The 20,420-nt window shown below is 56.4% G+C and overlaps 1 protein-coding gene across 1 annotated transcript in view; it reads left to right on the forward strand.

Annotated features, from left to right (window-relative positions):
• Positions 1 to 5,304: 5,304 nt before the first annotated feature.
• The window catches only part of LOC111154221 (basic proline-rich protein-like), a 17,849-nt gene continuing 2,733 nt past the window's right edge, over positions 5,305 to 20,420 (forward strand). The window contains exons 1-3 of the mRNA XM_022513699.1: positions 5,305 to 5,525; positions 9,259 to 9,750; positions 15,622 to 16,113. Coding sequence (XP_022369407.1) covers positions 5,305 to 5,525; positions 9,259 to 9,750; positions 15,622 to 16,113 — 1,205 coding nt within the window. The remainder of the gene's footprint in view (positions 5,526 to 9,258; positions 9,751 to 15,621; positions 16,114 to 20,420) is intronic.

The following is a 20,420-nucleotide window of genomic DNA, read 5'->3' on the forward strand; positions in this document are numbered from 1 at the left end:
GGCCTCCACGCGCACCGTCTTCCCACTTTTCCCCGAGAATCGCCCTTCCTCGCTGGGCTTCGGCACCCGAACAGAGCCCGGCGCGGCAGAGAGCAGCCAGGACTCCGGGCAGACCACGCACACGGGCGCTGAAGGAGCAGCCACCTGACACCCCAGTGCCCACAGGCTCACGTCACACGCTCTCTGTCTCAGTTTATTGTCGTCTTCTTCCCCCGCATCGAACAGTGCCTCATTTCCTGGGTTTCGTACAAGTTCACAGCCACCACGGAATGGCATTGGGACTTTCTCACCAAACCTGTTGCTCTCTTCCTTCCTGCCATACGCAGTTTTACATCATGGTGCAGTCCTCCGACATCAGCGGCTGGGATTTCAAGAACTCTTAGCTTCCCGCACCCCACCTCCCTGCTCTGCCTGCCTCACCCCTTTCCTTTCCTTCTATCAAACGCTGGCCCCAAGCAGCTGAAACGGGGGTGATTTCTGTCCATTTGCATATGACACCCTTTGAGTTTGTTTTTAAACAAAAACAAGAAAACTGACTTCTGAATTATCTAGGGGAAAGTTTATGATTTCATTTTAAAATTAAATATAGGGGAGGTTCACTTTGAGAACTCAGGCTCTGAACCTCAGCTAACTGTGTGCTTTCCACACGACACTATCCCAGCTGCGTCCACACCACCTCTGTCCTGCAGCGTGCACATGAGACGTAGAGGAGAAGGAACTTCAGGAACCCAGGAATTAGTCATAGTTTGTATAGAAAACTCTACAATACCTAATTCATTTGTCCCTTGTTTATCCTTTATTTTATTTGTCCTTTATTACAATTGCCATGCTTTAATCAATTTTACTCCTTTTCCTACAAAAGCAGAATGCTCACCGTACTTCAAACAGGCGCCAAGCTTAAAACCTAGCCTTTAAGATGAAAACAACTTCCCCACATCTGTCTCCAGCATTGCATCGTCTGCACTGTTTATTTATTATTCATTTATGTAGACAGCACGAGCAGGGGGAGGAGCAGAGAGAGCGGGACAAGCAGACTCCGTGGGAAGTGTGGAGCCCAACGTGGGGCTCAATCTCATGACCCTGAACTCAGGACCTGAGCCGAAATCAAGAGTTGAGTGCTTAAATGACAGAGCCTCCCAGATGCCCCTCCATGCAATATAATTTTATGTAGAAGTCTGTTCATCTCCTTTTGATTTCCTGATTTTATCCCGGTCTTCTCTTTGGGCTTTACTGCCCTTTATCTAGTTATAAAATTAGAAGTGAGCATCTACCCTGGCCTTGTCCTGGCGCACAGCTAGTGCTAAAAAATAACCAGTATGAACAGACACGGTCCACCCTTGTGAGGTTAAGGCTTGTAGCCCGATTCTCGGTCACTTGGGAATACAGGTGCAGACCCACGGGCCGCTCACGCTGGGGAAGGAGCAGGCCGTCCCTCGAGGGTGCGGCTGAGAGGAGCCGACAGCGTGAGGAACCCCCGCCGGTCCTGTCTGAGGTCATCCGATGAGGCCACTGAACGGACAGAATGTGCCGGACCCAAATCATGTACTACAGAAAAGACCAGGGCTTGCTTTCTCCCTACCACAAGCAAACAGGACTCATGCATAGAGTGACAACGTAAAGAGTGAGAGCCTTGCCCGGTGCTGTCGGAAGAGCTGGTCTTGCCCTGCACATTGACTCTGTCCACTCAGCAGACGCAGAGCAGCTCGACGAGGATGGAGGAGACGACACGGGACATGGGGCAGGGTTGGAGGGACGCCTGCCTCTGGTCAGATGGTCCCTCCTCGCCGCACTTGGGGCACACAGGACACCCATACCCCGTTTATTTGTCCCATCCTCTCAACCCTGCCCTGCAAGCCAGGAATGGGAATGAGGCGGAGTCTCCTGGAGGTGCCTGCCACACAGACGTGTCCTGTTTCCAAGGGCACGTGCAGAAGCCAGGCCTTCCTATCACCATCCGTGCGGCCAAGGGTGGGCAGGGCACGCACAGGGCTCAGCCAGGGATGAGCGCTGCGGCTGCGGGGCCAACAAGAATCCTGGTATGCTCACCTGACATACTCTGTGTCCCCTGACGACATCGGCTCGGGCGTGGTGGGGGTGTGGGGAGGAGAACCTCCCGTATTCTTTGGGGCATAAGGAGCAGTATGTGTCCTGTGGGAAACTCCTCTGCCACAACCTGAGAGGGTCCCACATCGACGTCTTGGATTGCTTCTGCCGTCTGAAACCTCATTTCCCTGCCAGCTGGACTCTGCTCCAGGCCTTGCTCTACGGTTTCACTGGGCCGGGGAGGCCAGATGTAGACCGGGGTGGGGGGTGCCCCCATGGCCTAGACTTCACTGCGGCCAAACGTGTGTCTCTGTGAAAGCCTTCATTGCAATGGTAAAGGCCACTCACAGGGGAGCCACTGAATCCTCGGTGTATATGAACCAGAATAAGGGAAAATGCCTTCCATGCCTCCTGCAATTCCAGAAAGGCCACTGCATCCGGAAAACCTCACCTCATGAACAAGAGAATCTCTGGGTCATCAAGAAAAATGGCTGAAAATCTAGGAAAAGCCCAATATTCCAGTGTTTTCTAAGAGACCTATTCCAAATGTAGGTCGGGACGTCTCAAAAGCAATGGTTTGTGTCAAAAGACGTGCATTTTGGGGTGCCTGGCTGGCTCAGTCAGTAGAACATGGATCTCAGGGTTGTCAGTTCAAGCCCCACACTGGACGCGGAGCCTACTTGTAATACAGGGAAGACGTGTGTTTTATTTTTTGAGACAACAAACAGCAAAATGACACGTGCCCAAGCATGACCAGTTCAGCCAAGGAATAATTCTTACAGACGTCCCTCTCACAAAACTCTCCTCTGGAAGACCGGCCCCAGGTCCCACCATCACGAGGTGCGCAGGGCTGAGCCCACGCTGCTGACCTGGCGGAGCGAGGACGTGGGCAGCTGCTGCGTACACCCTGCGCACACCCTGCGTGCAGCAGAGGCCCACGTCTGGTCCCCGTGGGGAGGGCAATAAACGCCTTCCCCATGCGTGGAGCCCACCTGACGACGGGTGCGGCTGGGACTGATGGGACGAACCGGTGTGACAGTCACGCTGCACTGACTGCATCGTGGGAGGACAGGCACGGCGACGTCCCTGCGGACACGGCAGGTCTGTGATGCCCTCCCCCAGCAGATACGAAATTCTCAGTCATACTCATGTCATCCCCGCCTCCTGATTTCAATGAACACATTTTCACTCAGAAATCCCAAAACTCAACCCTCACATAATTCTCCTTGGAGAACGTTCCAAGCAGCTCTCAGAATCTGCGGAACACCGAGAACAAAGAACGCAGCCTACCCCTTCGCTGTCAGACGGCCCCCTCCAGCGTCCGGAGAATCCCAGCAGCTCCCCTTCATGCTTCCAGCCCATCCTGAGGGGCGTGGGGCGGGGGGCTGACTGCGGACTGGAGGCTGCGAGCTCGGCAGAGGTGCGGGTGAGGACGACACGCCCGGGTTTGCACAGCTGCAGATCCCGGGCACCACGGAGAGGAGAACACGTCCCAGGAAAACATCAGCCTCGAAGTAAGAGTGTGGAGCACGACCGTCCGTCTCCACCTGCCTCTGGCCCGCGCCCCCAGACGCCAGACATCAGAACCCTCACCCTCAGGCGCACGTACGGTCTATTTCCACGGGTTTCAGACCAGACTTCTGGCTTTACCATTTAAACTGAAGACGTAGGTGCGCCTGGGAGGTGCGGAAGGCTCGGTCGGCTCGGCGTCTGGCTCTCGGTTTCCACTCAGACCGTGATCTCAGGGTCGTGAGATCAAGCCCCATGTCGGGCTCCAGGCTCAGCACGGACTCTGCTGGAGAGCCTCTCCTTCTGCCCCTCCCCCACTGGCATGCACTCTCTCTCAAAAACAAATTAAAATATTTAAAAAATTAAAAAACAAATTTAGGAGGAGTTAGGGCGCTCACAATATCGCAAGGCAAAGTTCTAGTCTTGTGAAATTCCACCATCTTCAGAGCTACCCTTTGGAAGCACTTAAAGTCACGTGTTCACGATAGTGGCCTCGGCTCCCCGGACGCCAGTGGAGAGCGTCACGCGTCTGTGGTAGGAAACGCTTCCACACACTACACTTTCCGCACCCCAGAGGCATCCTGAGCCACAGACACACTATTTGCGCGTCAGCTGTCTTGCGGCCGACTCCTGACCGGACCCAGGGCGGGCGCGCTCTAAGAGGAAAGCCTAATTTCAAAACACGAAATTGCTTTGGAGGTTTTGACAATTTTTCCCTGAGCGAAAGATTAGGGAAAAAATGCTTATTCAGCTTACCTAATAGGCCCCCATATTTCCTGATACTCCTGATCATTTTTTAAAAATTCATCTGTTCATTTACACAGCAGCATTTTGCTCACTTCGTATTAGAAAACCAAGAGAAGCAGAAACTTTTCTGATCACACACACATTTTTGGAGAACGCACGTGGAACTCCCACCACCCCTCCAGCTGTAATCCCAAGTTGTTTTTATGAAACTGATGAAGTTCTAGAACCTAGGTGAGGTTCGGTGGGGTGAGGTTCGGGGCCGAAGGCTAAGAAAGAATTCTTAAGACGTCTTTGGTGCAAAAAGGTGGTTTATTAGAGCACGGGGACAGGACCCGTGGGCAGACGGAGATGCTGCCCCGGGGATGTGAGGAGTTGGGTAGGTGAGGACAAAGTATTCAGAAGGGCTATTGGGGTAAAGAAGACTGTCAGGATATTGAAGGCCTGGTTACTACCAAGCCAAGGCCGCTTTCCCTCTAATGAGGCACTAGCATGAAGACAATTGGGGAGTCTCCTGGTGGAATGTTACCTTCCTGCTATCAAGCGTCCTTGTTAGTGAGATTTGGGTTTAGAAGAAATTTAACTTTATTTACTTTTCCTTCTACCTCAGCCTCCTTCAGTTTTGTTTATGGAGGGGAGGGTGACATTAGGGCTTGAGGAACTGAGTTATGTGCCTCTGGAAATTGGGCTATTGATAAGGTAACTCCTTTGTTGTAAATCTCAAGGACATTTGTAAACCAAGGGAGACTCCTGCCTTGCAGGATTGTGATCTCTGCAAGTTAACTATTTGTTTTTCTTTTAGGGCAGCCAGGGGTGCCTGAGGAATGTGACACACATTACCGAGGGGAGCGGGTGGAGAGGGGGTGCAAGGAGCCACCTTCTGCTTTGTCCTCAGCCAGCCTCCTGCTCCATCAAAACGACCCATTTTCCTTTATTTATTGAACTACACCCAAGCAAAAACTCCAACGGTGTTCTTGTTACATTTTCATCATGTCAAACAGACTGCTGATGGGGGACACGGAGCACGACAGTCTGATGGGGGACAAGGAGCACGACAGTCTGATGGGGGACACGGAGCACGACAGTCTGATGGGGGACACGGAGCACGACAGTCTGATGGGGGACTCGGAGCACGACAGTCTGATGGGGGACACGGAGCACGACAGTCTGATGGCGGACACGGAGCACGAGGAGCCGCTCCACCTGCCCCTTGAGTCCCGGCGGACTTGGTGACTGGCTCTTCCTCCACTTTAGAAAGACACCGGGGAGGGGGCGGCTGGGTCCCCGCGCCCCTGACCCAGAGGCCCCTCCAGATGCCCTCGCGTGTGTGGCTTGCTGCCCGCAGACTCCTCCCCATCGACTTTCGGCTTCACAACTTGAACGCACAGTATCTCTCGTTTAAGAAAAACATGCCATCTGGAAGAAAAAGCTCTTCTGGGAGTTTTCTGTGCTGGGTCCGTCAGCCCGCAGGACACAAGCAAGTCCTATGAGGCCCTCAGAATTCAGCCCTGCCTGGCTATTAGCTCTACTACCAGTTTCAGATTTGACTCTTTTTTATTATTATTTTGTTTAGAGAAAGAGACTGTGCAAGCTGGAGGCAGAGGAAGGGGAGAGAGAATCCCAAGCAGAAGCCACACCCCACGTGGAGCCCAACATGGGGCTTGACCCCGAGATCAGGACCTGAGTCTCTTCAGGGCAGATGCCCACGTGCCAGGTGGGGGTCACGGAGACGGCATCTGTGACCCCAGCAGACACGGGCAAGCTGCCCCCACAAGGATGCCCACCTGCTCCCCACTGCCTCCTCCAGTGGGAGAACACATCCCCAACAAAGGTGCTTCTACACATTTTAGTTGATTTTAATTCAGTTAATTTAATTGATTTAATTTTAGTGGATTGTAATTGATTTAAAATCAGTTAATTGCCACTCTGTGCATTCCTAGTTTCAGAGGCAGAGTTCAGGGACTCATTTGTTGTGTCTGACGCCCAGTGCTTGCTACATTACCTCCCTGCGCCCATCTCCCCATCCCCTCCCCCACAGCAACCCTCAGCTTGTTCCCTAGAGTTGAGAGTCTCTTACGGTTTGTCTCCTCTCTGATTCCGTATGATTTTATTTCTCCCTCCCTTCCACTATGATCCTCTGTTTTGATTCTTAAATTCCACAGGAATGAAATCATAGGATATTTGTCTCTCTCTGATTTGCACACATTTGCATTTTTCCTGTCCAACAGAAGAAAAATCATTCCGTTTCCTTTTCTTTAACTATGTCACCTCCTGAAGCATTTACTAGTTAGACCAGACCCACCACTGGTACTTGAGAGGTTCTTGGGCTGCCTGTCCTAAGCAAGCATCACCTGGACCTGCCTAGGGGGCTCATCCCAGGCAGCATGGGCAGGTCCCAGGGTAGGGTCACCCCACAGGCTCCAGTGAGCCTCCGACACGGACAAGGACACAGGGAGGCAGAAAGTCAGCCCGCAAAGACAGTGACCACTTTGGAAATGGGGGAAAGGTCAGGCCGGTGCAGAGGAGAACCTCCACCTGTGGTTTCCATGGTGACTACAGAGAGCAAAACATGGGCTCCTGATTCCAGCGTCGTCCCTGCAACCACACTAAGGAGGGGACTGTCGTGTCCTCAATGATCATGTGAAGTGGTAACACACTGTGAATGGCATGTTTTGATAGGAGGAAAACATTTTAAATATTTGGTTTCAGTTAAATGAATATGTATTTAATTTAAAAACATAAATGTCCCATCAGCTTTGCATCCCTCAAATGGAACTCTTTTACATGAAGAAAACAACACTTGACTGAAAAATTCAGACACTTTCCGAGCCAGACTGTAGAACGTGACCCTCCTCTTCCCCACCCCATGTACAATCTCACCCTCCAGAAACAGCCCCCTCAGGGCTTCCCGAATCTGCCTCCCGAATCTGCCTCCAGACCCTCTTGTCTCCAAGGGAAACAGCTCTTGCTGTGCCGCTTATCTGAGCCAGTCCCTCCCCTTCCACCCTCCCGCCACCACCCCCCACTCGCAGACCTACACACTGGGAGCTGTTGCGGGTCAGTAGGAGTTGCTGACCCCCACCCCCACCCCAGAGGCCAGCAGATCTAGCTCGGGCAGCAGCAGGAAGCGTACAGGCCACGTGTTTCCATTACAGGAAATCCAGGTTTCTCATTCCCAGGTCCCAGGATATACAGTGGCAAAAGAGATTTCAAATAAATAATAAAAGGGAAGAAAAAGAAACTATCATCTCCCATCATAAGGGGATTATATAAAAAAAAAAAATCGGTCTTTAAAATGTTGACTTTCAGAACTTCAGCCTGAGCAAAAACCAAACAGATTTCCATATGTCAGCAAGCCTGCAGGCGCCACCGGCCAGAAAGGGGCTGCCTGACTCAGTGGGTCCTATCTCCGGCCACAGGTCCCTGGGTGCCCCTCATGGTCCCCACTCCTCCAGTCCAGCCCCAGCTGCCTTCCCATCGAGCACCTGCCAGCTCCGCCAGGGGTTGTCTGCGGAGTGCAGAGCTCCAGACCCGCCCTTCCCCCCACCAGACAGCCTCCCTCACAGTCCGTGTTCTGCGCAGACTGTAGGGCTCAGCACTTGGGGCTGGCAGCTTCACCAGAGGGGGCTGGGCCGACCCCCTCCTGCATTCCCGTGGCCCCCATGTGCACCTGTGCAGCTGAACCCACACCAGTGTCATGACTGACCCCTGGACTGTGTTGCTGGGGCAGGAACACACGCTGGTCTCTCAGCCGGTCCTTCCTGTCCAGCCCCACGGGGGGTGCCCGCGACGGCCCAGTGTTCAGTGCCCACACGTTCTCCAGTTTCCCAAGCAGTGGGGGGTCATCGTGCAAAACATAGAGAAACAAGAGAAAGGGTGCCTGGCTGGCACAGTCGTGAAGCCTCTGCCTTCGGCTCAGGTAATGATCCCGGGGTCCTGGGATTGAGCAGCTGCATCTCAGCAGGGAGCCTGCTTCTGTCCCTGTCCCCTGCTTCTGTTCCCTCTCTCGCTGTCTCTCTCTCTGTGTCAAAAAAATAAATAAAATCTTAAAAACGATGATCGCACATGATCGTCAGGTACCGTGGTGAACTATGGTGGGACCCAGGTAGGACGGGGCCGGCGGGCTAGGATAATGCGTGAGTCAATCACAGAGTCCTCTGAAAATGCAGCCACGGGGCGCCTGGGGGCTCAGTCAGCTAAGGATCCCACCCTTAACCTCGGCTCAGGTCACGATCTCAGGGTTGGGAGACTGAGCTCCCCACCGGGCGTGGAGTCTGCTTGAGAGTCCTGCCTCTCACTCCCTCAAGAACAACCACACGCGCGCGCACACACACACACACACACACACGCGCGCACACGCACACACACACACGCACACACACACACAGAAAACCCAGGCAGGGCCGCCATGAGTGAGGACGAAGCCTCGGGAGCTGGCCAGCCCTCACTCCCAGGAGGTTCAGGCACTCTGCCAGCCTGGCCCAGGGCTCTCAACGAGCACAGACGCCTCGGGGACCCCAGGTCACTGCCCTGTGTCCTCTGGGTCACCCCCTCCAGGGTTGTCTGCTCCACAGTAACTTTCTACAGATTTAAATCATTTTAAAAACATCACTTACTAGAAGCATCATCCTGGGGAAAGGCCAAATATAAAATATCACTTCCTCAACCAGTGCCACAAACCTGCCCGGGATCTGAGTCCCCCAGCGAGGACTCCTGACCCCAAGAGGACTGACTCCTGACCACTGGCGAGGACTCCCAACCACTGTAACCCCGTTAGAGTTTCCCCTTGTGCGGTGCTGCTCAGTGGCCAGCTGGTCACGGCCATGGTACCCGCAGCACCTGCAGGCGGGGTGGGGATCACCGCGTCCCCCAGCGGCTCCGAGGGCGCAGCAGGTGAGTCCTTCCACAGCCTGGCCCTCCGCCCTCCCCGTGCCCCCTCGCACCCCCGCTGTGCTCTGTCAGGGGTCCCACCAGCTCCACCCGCGGGACACCCGACCGCTCACCACCTGTGCCTCCGGGCCACGCTCCCGCCGGGGTCCGACCTCCTCCCCGCGGAGCAAGCGCACCACCCGCGGAACCGCAGGCCCGGCCAGACCCTCCGCCCCCACCTCGCTCCACCAGCCCGGGCTCCACCGCGATCCGCGATCCCAATCAGGGCCTTTGTGGTCGCGACCCCCTCTGCCCGGGACACCCCAACACCGGCCTTCGCCGCCGTGACCTCGGGGCGGCCCCCTCCCGCGCACAGCACTGCGGTGGACCCGGCGGCCCGGCCTCCACGCCGTCTCGCTCTCCTCCCCACACGGTGCCCGGGGGCGCCCATGGCTCCGCTCCGCCCCCAGGGCAGGTGGTCCCAGGCCGGCCAGAGGCTCACGGCGGGCGGCAGGGTATGCAGGCACCAGCGCCCGGGCGGGAGCGGGAGTTGGAGCCGGAGCTCACCACCGAGGCCGAGAGCGAGTCTGGGGGGCGGGGGGCCTTCCCACGGGGAGCCCCGCGCTGCAGCCCCACGGGGCGGGCGTCCGCGCACACCTGCCAGCCGCCTTCCCGGGGCCGCCACTGCTCCTCGGAACTGCTCTCCCTCCCGAGACAAACAGGCCACCCGCGTCTGCAGCACAGAAGAGGAGGGAAAACCCCACTTCGTTTTCCGGGAGCTGGGTGGCCACGGGAAGGCTGGCCAGACAGGGGGAAACAGCTTTTGGACAATGATTGCCTCTGAGACCCGCTCCCTCCCACCCCTGCACTCCTTCAACCCCGTCAGGACCCACCTGGCTTCACCCCTTGCCTCTTGGCCTGGCGCTCCGGGTCCAGGACCCCCGGAAGCTGGGGGTTTACGGGTATTTTTGGAGGCGCAGATGCGGGCTCCCAAGGCACTCCCGAGGGGCTAGAACTCTGCAGCTCCACCCAGAATGGGCGGTCAGAGGCCAGGGTTGGGAGCCCTGGGGTGCGGCCTCCTGCTCCCACACCCCCACGACAGGAGAGGGAGCTCAGCTCCCCCCCAAACTCCCAACAATCCCTTTCCTCCTCCTTTACACTCTGAACCCCGCATGGCCCCAGCCCAGAGCCTCACAGAGCAGAAGCCTGGAGCCCTAGGCCCCAGCCCCAGCCCCACCCTCCAGGGAGGGGAGGGGCCCGGAGATGGAGATGGAGGCTGGGCCTGGGGCGCTTCCACATCCGGGCAAGGCGGCCCACCCCAACTCCACGGGGGCAGCAGCTCCCCGGAGTGGGACCCCAGGTGGCTCTCCGTCTGGCGGTTCATCTGTCACGCTCTTTCTTACGTAACAAGCCGGTAGAGGTAAGTGTGTGCGCAGAAGCCCTAGAGAAGCGTGGGACCCCAGGAGCGGGTGGTGGGAACCCTGATTCACAGCTGGTCGGTCACCTGTAGGGGTGACAAGCCAGGACCCCCCAGGTGTGACTGAGAGTCAGTCTGTGCATGGGCACTGATTCTAGCAGTCAACGTCAGATCAGAAGTCAATGGCAAGACTCCCAGATGGGTCAGAGAGTTGTAGGACTGGTTGGTGGGAGAAAATCCCAGATGTTTGTTGTCAGAAGAGCTGTGAGTGGAGGAAACAATGTGCCACCCCCACACTCCCCCACTCTCACCTGGGTTCCTGGAATGACCTCAGACCCCGTTCTGCTGTACCCACGCCTGCACCCGTGGGCCCTCCCCATCTTCCAGTCAGATAGAAAGACTGTTCACAATAAAAATGTGCATGGACACAATGCTGTCCTTCTGAGTGTTCTACAAAGGCCTTCCTTTTGTCAGAACCTAACCAGAGGCTCCAACACATCCCAGATGGAGGGTTCTAGACACGGCCTTGGGGGAAGGGGGTACCCCTCTCTGTGGGGAAGGGTCCAGGCCATAAGCTAGAAGTACTTCAGTAGTTTGAGGGAAGGGAAAGGCCAGTTCCTCCCGGGAGTTAACATCCCCAGATGCTGGGTAGGAAAGAAGACATTTCAGGGAGTGCATCCTGCTAGGCTTATCTGGCCTGGTGCTACCTATGCCTGCCGTGGTGAGCCCTGAGCTCTAGCCTGGAAGGGACCACAGAAATCTCAGGGTATGCAGAAGCTAGGGCTCTTGAACAGAAAAGCTGCTCTCAGGGAATCTGAGGAAAACAGACTCTAGAGCGTCCCCACACACCTTCCGTAGCTGGAAAGGGCCCTGAAGGAGCAACACAGGGGATTGTGGGCTCTTGAGGCCAAAGTGCAGACCCATAGACCTGAGGTGCGTCCCAAGCCCTGGGGGCTGGCTCTGATGTGGCAGGAGTGGGGCCTCCTCTTGCGAGTGCCTGAAGGCTGAGCAGGGCGCTTCACTTCAAGACCCCCAGTCGGACGGGCTTTGTTAGGGTAGAGAGACAGGACGAGGAAAGTAAAGGCAGATTCTCAGAAGGGTGGCGATTTGACAGCGTTACCCAGGCCCAGCAGGAAATCCTGGGGAGTTTTAAGAAGGCTGCTCTGGGGAGAAATCGTTCAAGCTGGCAATTTTGTTGCTTCCCACTTTTTCATTTAACTCGGGAATCGTGTCGTGAGTGCCAGGGCTCACGGACACGGAGCACGAGGAGCCGCTCCACCTGCCCCTTGAGTCCCGGCGGACTTGGTGACTGGCTCTTCCTCCACTTTAGAAAGACACCGGGGAGGGGGCGGCTGGGTCCCCGCGCCCCTGACCCAGAGGCCCCTCCAGATGCCCTCGCGTGTGTGGCTTGCTGCCCGCAGACTCCTCCCCATCGACTTTCGGCTTCACAACTTGAACGCACAGTATCTCTCGTTTAAGAAAAACATGCCATCTGGAAGAAAAAGCTCTTCTGGGAGTTTTCTGTGCTGGGTCCGTCAGCCCGCAGGACACAAGCAAGTCCTATGAGGCCCTCAGAATTCAGCCCTGCCTGGCTATTAGCTCTACTACCAGTTTCAGATTTGACTCTTTTTTATTATTATTTTGTTTAGAGAAAGAGACTGTGCAAGCTGGAGGCAGAGGAAGGGGAGAGAGAATCCCAAGCAGAAGCCACACCCCACGTGGAGCCCAACATGGGGCTTGACCCCGAGATCAGGACCTGAGTCTCTTCAGGGCAGATGCCCACGTGCCAGGTGGGGGTCACGGAGACGGCATCTGTGACCCCAGCAGACACGGGCAAGCTGCCCCCACAAGGATGCCCACCTGCTCCCCACTGCCTCCTCCAGTGGGAGAACACATCCCCAACAAAGGTGCTTCTACACATTTTAGTTGATTTTAATTCAGTTAATTTAATTGATTTAATTTTAGTGGATTGTAATTGATTTAAAATCAGTTAATTGCCACTCTGTGCATTCCTAGTTTCAGAGGCAGAGTTCAGGGACTCATTTGTTGTGTCTGACGCCCAGTGCTTGCTACATTACCTCCCTGCGCCCATCTCCCCATCCCCTCCCCCACAGCAACCCTCAGCTTGTTCCCTAGAGTTGAGAGTCTCTTACGGTTTGTCTCCTCTCTGATTCCGTATGATTTTATTTCTCCCTCCCTTCCACTATGATCCTCTGTTTTGATTCTTAAATTCCACAGGAATGAAATCATAGGATATTTGTCTCTCTCTGATTTGCACACATTTGCATTTTTCCTGTCCAACAGAAGAAAAATCATTCCGTTTCCTTTTCTTTAACTATGTCACCTCCTGAAGCATTTACTAGTTAGACCAGACCCACCACTGGTACTTGAGAGGTTCTTGGGCTGCCTGTCCTAAGCAAGCATCACCTGGACCTGCCTAGGGGGCTCATCCCAGGCAGCATGGGCAGGTCCCAGGGTAGGGTCACCCCACAGGCTCCAGTGAGCCTCCGACACGGACAAGGACACAGGGAGGCAGAAAGTCAGCCCGCAAAGACAGTGACCACTTTGGAAATGGGGGAAAGGTCAGGCCGGTGCAGAGGAGAACCTCCACCTGTGGTTTCCATGGTGACTACAGAGAGCAAAACATGGGCTCCTGATTCCAGCGTCGTCCCTGCAACCACACTAAGGAGGGGACTGTCGTGTCCTCAATGATCATGTGAAGTGGTAACACACTGTGAATGGCATGTTTTGATAGGAGGAAAACATTTTAAATATTTGGTTTCAGTTAAATGAATATGTATTTAATTTAAAAACATAAATGTCCCATCAGCTTTGCATCCCTCAAATGGAACTCTTTTACATGAAGAAAACAACACTTGACTGAAAAATTCAGACACTTTCCGAGCCAGACTGTAGAACGTGACCCTCCTCTTCCCCACCCCATGTACAATCTCACCCTCCAGAAACAGCCCCCTCAGGGCTTCCCGAATCTGCCTCCCGAATCTGCCTCCAGACCCTCTTGTCTCCAAGGGAAACAGCTCTTGCTGTGCCGCTTATCTGAGCCAGTCCCTCCCCTTCCACCCTCCCGCCACCACCCCCCACTCGCAGACCTACACACTGGGAGCTGTTGCGGGTCAGTAGGAGTTGCTGACCCCCACCCCCACCCCAGAGGCCAGCAGATCTAGCTCGGGCAGCAGCAGGAAGCGTACAGGCCACGTGTTTCCATTACAGGAAATCCAGGTTTCTCATTCCCAGGTCCCAGGATATACAGTGGCAAAAGAGATTTCAAATAAATAATAAAAGGGAAGAAAAAGAAACTATCATCTCCCATCATAAGGGGATTATATAAAAAAAAAAAAATCGGTCTTTAAAATGTTGACTTTCAGAACTTCAGCCTGAGCAAAAACCAAACAGATTTCCATATGTCAGCAAGCCTGCAGGCGCCACCGGCCAGAAAGGGGCTGCCTGACTCAGTGGGTCCTATCTCCGGCCACAGGTCCCTGGGTGCCCCTCATGGTCCCCACTCCTCCAGTCCAGCCCCAGCTGCCTTCCCATCGAGCACCTGCCAGCTCCGCCAGGGGTTGTCTGCGGAGTGCAGAGCTCCAGACCCGCCCTTCCCCCCACCAGACAGCCTCCCTCACAGTCCGTGTTCTGCGCAGACTGTAGGGCTCAGCACTTGGGGCTGGCAGCTTCACCAGAGGGGGCTGGGCCGACCCCCTCCTGCATTCCCGTGGCCCCCATGTGCACCTGTGCAGCTGAACCCACACCAGTGTCATGACTGACCCCTGGACTGTGTTGCTGGGGCAGGAACACACGCTGGTCTCTCAGCCGGTCCTTCCTGTCCAGCCCCACGGGGGGTGCCCGCGACGGCCCAGTGTTCAGTGCCCACACGTTCTCCAGTTTCCCAAGCAGTGGGGGGTCATCGTGCAAAACATAGAGAAACAAGAGAAAGGGTGCCTGGCTGGCACAGTCGTGAAGCCTCTGCCTTCGGCTCAGGTAATGATCCCGGGGTCCTGGGATTGAGCAGCTGCATCTCAGCAGGGAGCCTGCTTCTGTCCCTGTCCCCTGCTTCTGTTCCCTCTCTCGCTGTCTCTCTCTCTGTGTCAAAAAAATAAATAAAATCTTAAAAACGATGATCGCACATGATCGTCAGGTACCGTGGTGAACTATGGTGGGACCCAGGTAGGACGGGGCCGGCGGGCTAGGATAATGCGTGAGTCAATCACAGAGTCCTCTGAAAATGCAGCCACGGGGCGCCTGGGGGCTCAGTCAGCTAAGGATCCCACCCTTAACCTCGGCTCAGGTCACGATCTCAGGGTTGGGAGACTGAGCTCCCCACCGGGCGTGGAGTCTGCTTGAGAGTCCTGCCTCTCACTCCCTCAAGAACAACCACACGCGCGCGCACACACACACACACACACACACGCGCGCACACGCACACACACACACGCACACACACACACAGAAAACCCAGGCAGGGCCGCCATGAGTGAGGACGAAGCCTCGGGAGCTGGCCAGCCCTCACTCCCAGGAGGTTCAGGCACTCTGCCAGCCTGGCCCAGGGCTCTCAACGAGCACAGACGCCTCGGGGACCCCAGGTCACTGCCCTGTGTCCTCTGGGTCACCCCCTCCAGGGTTGTCTGCTCCACAGTAACTTTCTACAGATTTAAATCATTTTAAAAACATCACTTACTAGAAGCATCATCCTGGGGAAAGGCCAAATATAAAATATCACTTCCTCAACCAGTGCCACAAACCTGCCCGGGATCTGAGTCCCCCAGCGAGGACTCCTGACCCCAAGAGGACTGACTCCTGACCACTGGCGAGGACTCCCAACCACTGTAACCCCGTTAGAGTTTCCCCTTGTGCGGTGCTGCTCAGTGGCCAGCTGGTCACGGCCATGGTACCCGCAGCACCTGCAGGCGGGGTGGGGATCACCGCGTCCCCCAGCGGCTCCGAGGGCGCAGCAGGTGAGTCCTTCCACAGCCTGGCCCTCCGCCCTCCCCGTGCCCCCTCGCACCCCCGCTGTGCTCTGTCAGGGGTCCCACCAGCTCCACCCGCGGGACACCCGACCGCTCACCACCTGTGCCTCCGGGCCACGCTCCCGCCGGGGTCCGACCTCCTCCCCGCGGAGCAAGCGCACCACCCGCGGAACCGCAGGCCCGGCCAGACCCTCCGCCCCCACCTCGCTCCACCAGCCCGGGCTCCACCGCGATCCGCGATCCCAATCAGGGCCTTTGTGGTCGCGACCCCCTCTGCCCGGGACACCCCAACACCGGCCTTCGCCGCCGTGACCTCGGGGCGGCCCCCTCCCGCGCACAGCACTGCGGTGGACCCGGCGGCCCGGCCTCCACGCCGTCTCGCTCTCCTCCCCACACGGTGCCCGGGGGCGCCCATGGCTCCGCTCCGCCCCCAGGGCAGGTGGTCCCAGGCCGGCCAGAGGCTCACGGCGGGCGGCAGGGTATGCAGGCACCAGCGCCCGGGCGGGAGCGGGAGTTGGAGCCGGAGCTCACCACCGAGGCCGAGAGCGAGTCTGGGGGGCGGGGGGCCTTCCCACGGGGAGCCCCGCGCTGCAGCCCCACGGGGCGGGCGTCCGCGCACACCTGCCAGCCGCCTTCCCGGGGCCGCCACTGCTCCTCGGAACTGCTCTCCCTCCCGAGACAAACAGGCCACCCGCGTCTGCAGCACAGAAGAGGAGGGAAAACCCCACTTCGTTTTCCGGGAGCTGGGTGGCCACGGGAAGGCTGGCCAGACAGGGGGAAACAGCTTTTGGACAATGATTGCCTCTGAGACCCGCTCCCTCCCACCCCTGCACTCCTTCAACCCCGTCAGGACCCACCTGGCTTCACCCCTTGCCTCTTGGCCTGGCGCTCCGGGTCCAGGACCCCCGGAAGCTGGGGGTTTACGGGTATTTTTGGAGGCGCAGATGCGGGCTCCCAAGGCACTCCCGAGGGGCTAGAACTCTGCAGCTCCACCCAGAATGGGCGGTCAGAGGCCAGGGTTGGGAGCCCTGGGGTGCGGCCTCCTGCTCCCACACCCCCACGACAGGAGAGGGAGCTCAGCTCCCCCCCAAACTCCCAACAATCCCTTTCCTCCTCCTTTACACTCTGAACCCCGCATGGCCCCAGCCCAGAGCCTCACAGAGCAGAAGCCTGGAGCCCTAGGCCCCAGCCCCAGCCCCACCCTCCAGGGAGGGGAGGGGCCCGGAGATGGAGATGGAGGCTGGGCCTGGGGCGCTTCCACATCCGGGCAAGGCGGCCCACCCCAACTCCACGGGGGCAGCAGCTCCCCGGAGTGGGACCCCAGGTGGCTCTCCGTCTGGCGGTTCATCTGTCACGCTCTTTCTTACGTAACAAGCCGGTAGAGGTAAGTGTGTGCGCAGAAGCCCTAGAGAAGCGTGGGACCCCAGGAGCGGGTGGTGGGAACCCTGATTCACAGCTGGTCGGTCACCTGTAGGGGTGACAAGCCAGGACCCCCCAGGTGTGACTGAGAGTCAGTCTGTGCATGGGCACTGATTCTAGCAGTCAACGTCAGATCAGAAGTCAATGGCAAGACTCCCAGATGGGTCAGAGAGTTGTAGGACTGGTTGGTGGGAGAAAATCCCAGATGTTTGTTGTCAGAAGAGCTGTGAGTGGAGGAAACAATGTGCCACCCCCACACTCCCCCACTCTCACCTGGGTTCCTGGAATGACCTCAGACCCCGTTCTGCTGTACCCACGCCTGCACCCGTGGGCCCTCCCCATCTTCCAGTCAGATAGAAAGACTGTTCACAATAAAAATGTGCATGGACACAATGCTGTCCTTCTGAGTGTTCTACAAAGGCCTTCCTTTTGTCAGAACCTAACCAGAGGCTCCAACACATCCCAGATGGAGGGTTCTAGACACGGCCTTGGGGGAAGGGGGTACCCCTCTCTGTGGGGAAGGGTCCAGGCCATAAGCTAGAAGTACTTCAGTAGTTTGAGGGAAGGGAAAGGCCAGTTCCTCCCGGGAGTTAACATCCCCAGATGCTGGGTAGGAAAGAAGACATTTCAGGGAGTGCATCCTGCTAGGCTTATCTGGCCTGGTGCTACCTATGCCTGCCGTGGTGAGCCCTGAGCTCTAGCCTGGAAGGGACCACAGAAATCTCAGGGTATGCAGAAGCTAGGGCTCTTGAACAGAAAAGCTGCTCTCAGGGAATCTGAGGAAAACAGACTCTAGAGCGTCCCCACACACCTTCCGTAGCTGGAAAGGGCCCTGAAGGAGCAACACAGGGGATTGTGGGCTCTTGAGGCCAAAGTGCAGACCCATAGACCTGAGGTGCGTCCCAAGCCCTGGGGGCTGGCTCTGATGTGGCAGGAGTGGGGCCTCCTCTTGCGAGTGCCTGAAGGCTGAGCAGGGCGCTTCACTTCAAGACCCCCAGTCGGACGGGCTTTGTTAGGGTAGAGAGACAGGACGAGGAAAGTAAAGGCAGATTCTCAGAAGGGTGGCGATTTGACAGCGTTACCCAGGCCCAGCAGGAAATCCTGGGGAGTTTTAAGAAGGCTGCTCTGGGGAGAAATCGTTCAAGCTGGCAATTTTGTTGCTTCCCACTTTTTCATTTAACTCGGGAATCGTGTCGTGAGTGCCAGGGCTCAGGAAATCTTAATGACTTTCCCAAAGCAGTGGTGGCCCCCAGCGGAGCCAGTGCCCTGTCTGCTGGGGGTGACCAGGCTCCCGAGGACTAGGGAGAGCTGCTGGGCGGGGGCAGGGGGAGCCCAGGTCCACCCTTGTTTCTGTTTATCTGATGCACCTACCTTGGTGTCTGGGGGCTGGGACCCTACGTGTTAAAATGTTGCCAGGTTAACAGCTGATGAGTCCTGGCTGCCTCCAAGACCAGGAACACAAATGCTATCATCCCTCATCCCTTAGAAACACACAAAGCAAAACATACCACCAACACCACAATTTTCCCAAATTAAAAAAAAATAAGGATTGAGTTTAGTAAGCTCGGTGTTATCTCCTCTCACTTGTCCCAGTCCTCTCCACCCCCGCCCGCCCCGGGGCCAGGTCAGGGGCAACGGTCAGCACCACCCAAACCACACCTGCACTTGTGCTAAGTGGCAGCAGGAAGGAAGAACAGGGTCCCTGCACAGCGGCTCCACACAGAGAGCGGCCAGCTTCTTCCTGTCCGCATCAGGGTGCTGCCCACAGACGTGGACCCGCGGGCCCTGGCTCGCTCCTACACAGGACCCTCGGCCAGCCTACCTCGTGTCTGTCAGGAGAGCAGACTTTCAAGGACTTGATGCCAACAGCTTGCTTATGGGTGCGCTCAAAAGAGAGGGCTGCTTCCCTTTCCTCTAGCAGGTTACTGGAACCGCAGACCAGCAGCTTGGCGGGTACTGACTCGCCAGAAGCCCGGGGCCCAGGGCCCTGCGCAGGAATCGCCCGGGGGGAGCACGGTCCAGAGGGTGCTCAGGAAGCGTGGGCAGCAGGAACGGGCCTGGAAGAAGAGGTTCCACTGCTCGCCAGTACTAAGGAGCTGGAAGACAGACACGAAACTGAATGCGGAGCCACTGATGGAGACGTTCTGGAACAGCGGGCATCCGTGATCTTTCTAAAGAATCAGAAACAGTGATGTGCGTGAGGCTCGCATTCAGGAGACTTGTCTAGAGCAAACCTGGAAACCAGAAATGAAGGCCCTCTATTTGAGGGAATGCATTCCTGCTCTCGGGGTCCCTAATCCACAATCCCAAACTGCAAACAGCACAGGAAGCCCGAAGTTCTTAACTGAGAGTAAGACACGCCCAGTGCAAACCCTGTGCTGTTACTGACACGTTCGTGTGTGCTGCAGACACTGTAGCACACTTGGTAACGGGTATGCGTGGGGCCGGTGATGGGATGGGCAGGACGTTGTTTTTAAAGATTTTATTTATTTGCCCAAGAGGGAGAGAGACCACAAGCAGGGGTAACAGCAGGCAGAGGGAGAAGCAGGCTCCCCGCCGAGCAAGGAGCCCAATGTGGGGCTCGATCCCAGAACCCTGGGATCATGACCAGAGCTGAAGGCAGAGCCCCCCAGTGTCCTGCACAACACTTTTTTACAGCCCAAAACATTCTAAAGTCTAAAACACGTCTGGGTCGTGGCCTCTAGGTAAGGGAAGGTGGGTCACCTTTATATCGAGGGGCTGAGAATTCCATTAGGAGACCAGAAAAATCGCTGGTGAGGTCTATAGGACACCTATGTCCCTCCAACTTCCAACAACCACACAGACGTAAACACCACCTCAGGCAGGAGTCCCCTTAAAACATCCCTGAAGCAGGCACGAGGGCCTGAGATCGGGGTGCTGGCCCAGCCTTACAGGCTCACATAAAGTAAGCTGCTCTTGGGGTGTCTGGGGGGCTCAGTCAGTTAAGTGTCTGGCTCTTGGTTTCAGCTCAGGTCACGATCTCAGAGTCACGAGATCGAGCCCGCCCTGGGCCCTGTGCGCAGCGTGGAGTCTGCTTAGGATTCTCTCCCTCTGCTCCCTCCCCTGCTCTCACTTGCAGGCTCTCTCTCTAAAATAAATAAATGCTGTTCTTGCTATTGAGAATAATGCTATTCACTGCAAGAATGGGGCTGTCACTTCTTCCAGGGAGGAACTGAGAGATGACTGGGGACATGCTGATGTTGGGCTCCCTATTCGTACCCTGGGGAAACGTCCTCCCAGAGCACTAGGGAAGCCTTTTTCAACCATCAGCTAAAATCTTTTTTTTTTAATTTTTTTTTAAGATTTTTATTTATTTATTTGACAGAGAGAGATCACAAGTAGACGGAGAGGCAGGCAGAGAGAGAGAGAGAGGGAAGCAGGCTCCCCGCTGAGCAGAGAGCCCGATGCGGGACTCG

The sequence above is a fragment of the Enhydra lutris genome, unplaced genomic scaffold, assembly GCF_002288905.1.
Source record: "Enhydra lutris kenyoni isolate GAN:26980312 unplaced genomic scaffold, ASM228890v2 scaffoldscaffold36, whole genome shotgun sequence".
In the NCBI taxonomy this organism is placed as follows: Eukaryota; Metazoa; Chordata; class Mammalia; order Carnivora; family Mustelidae; genus Enhydra; species Enhydra lutris.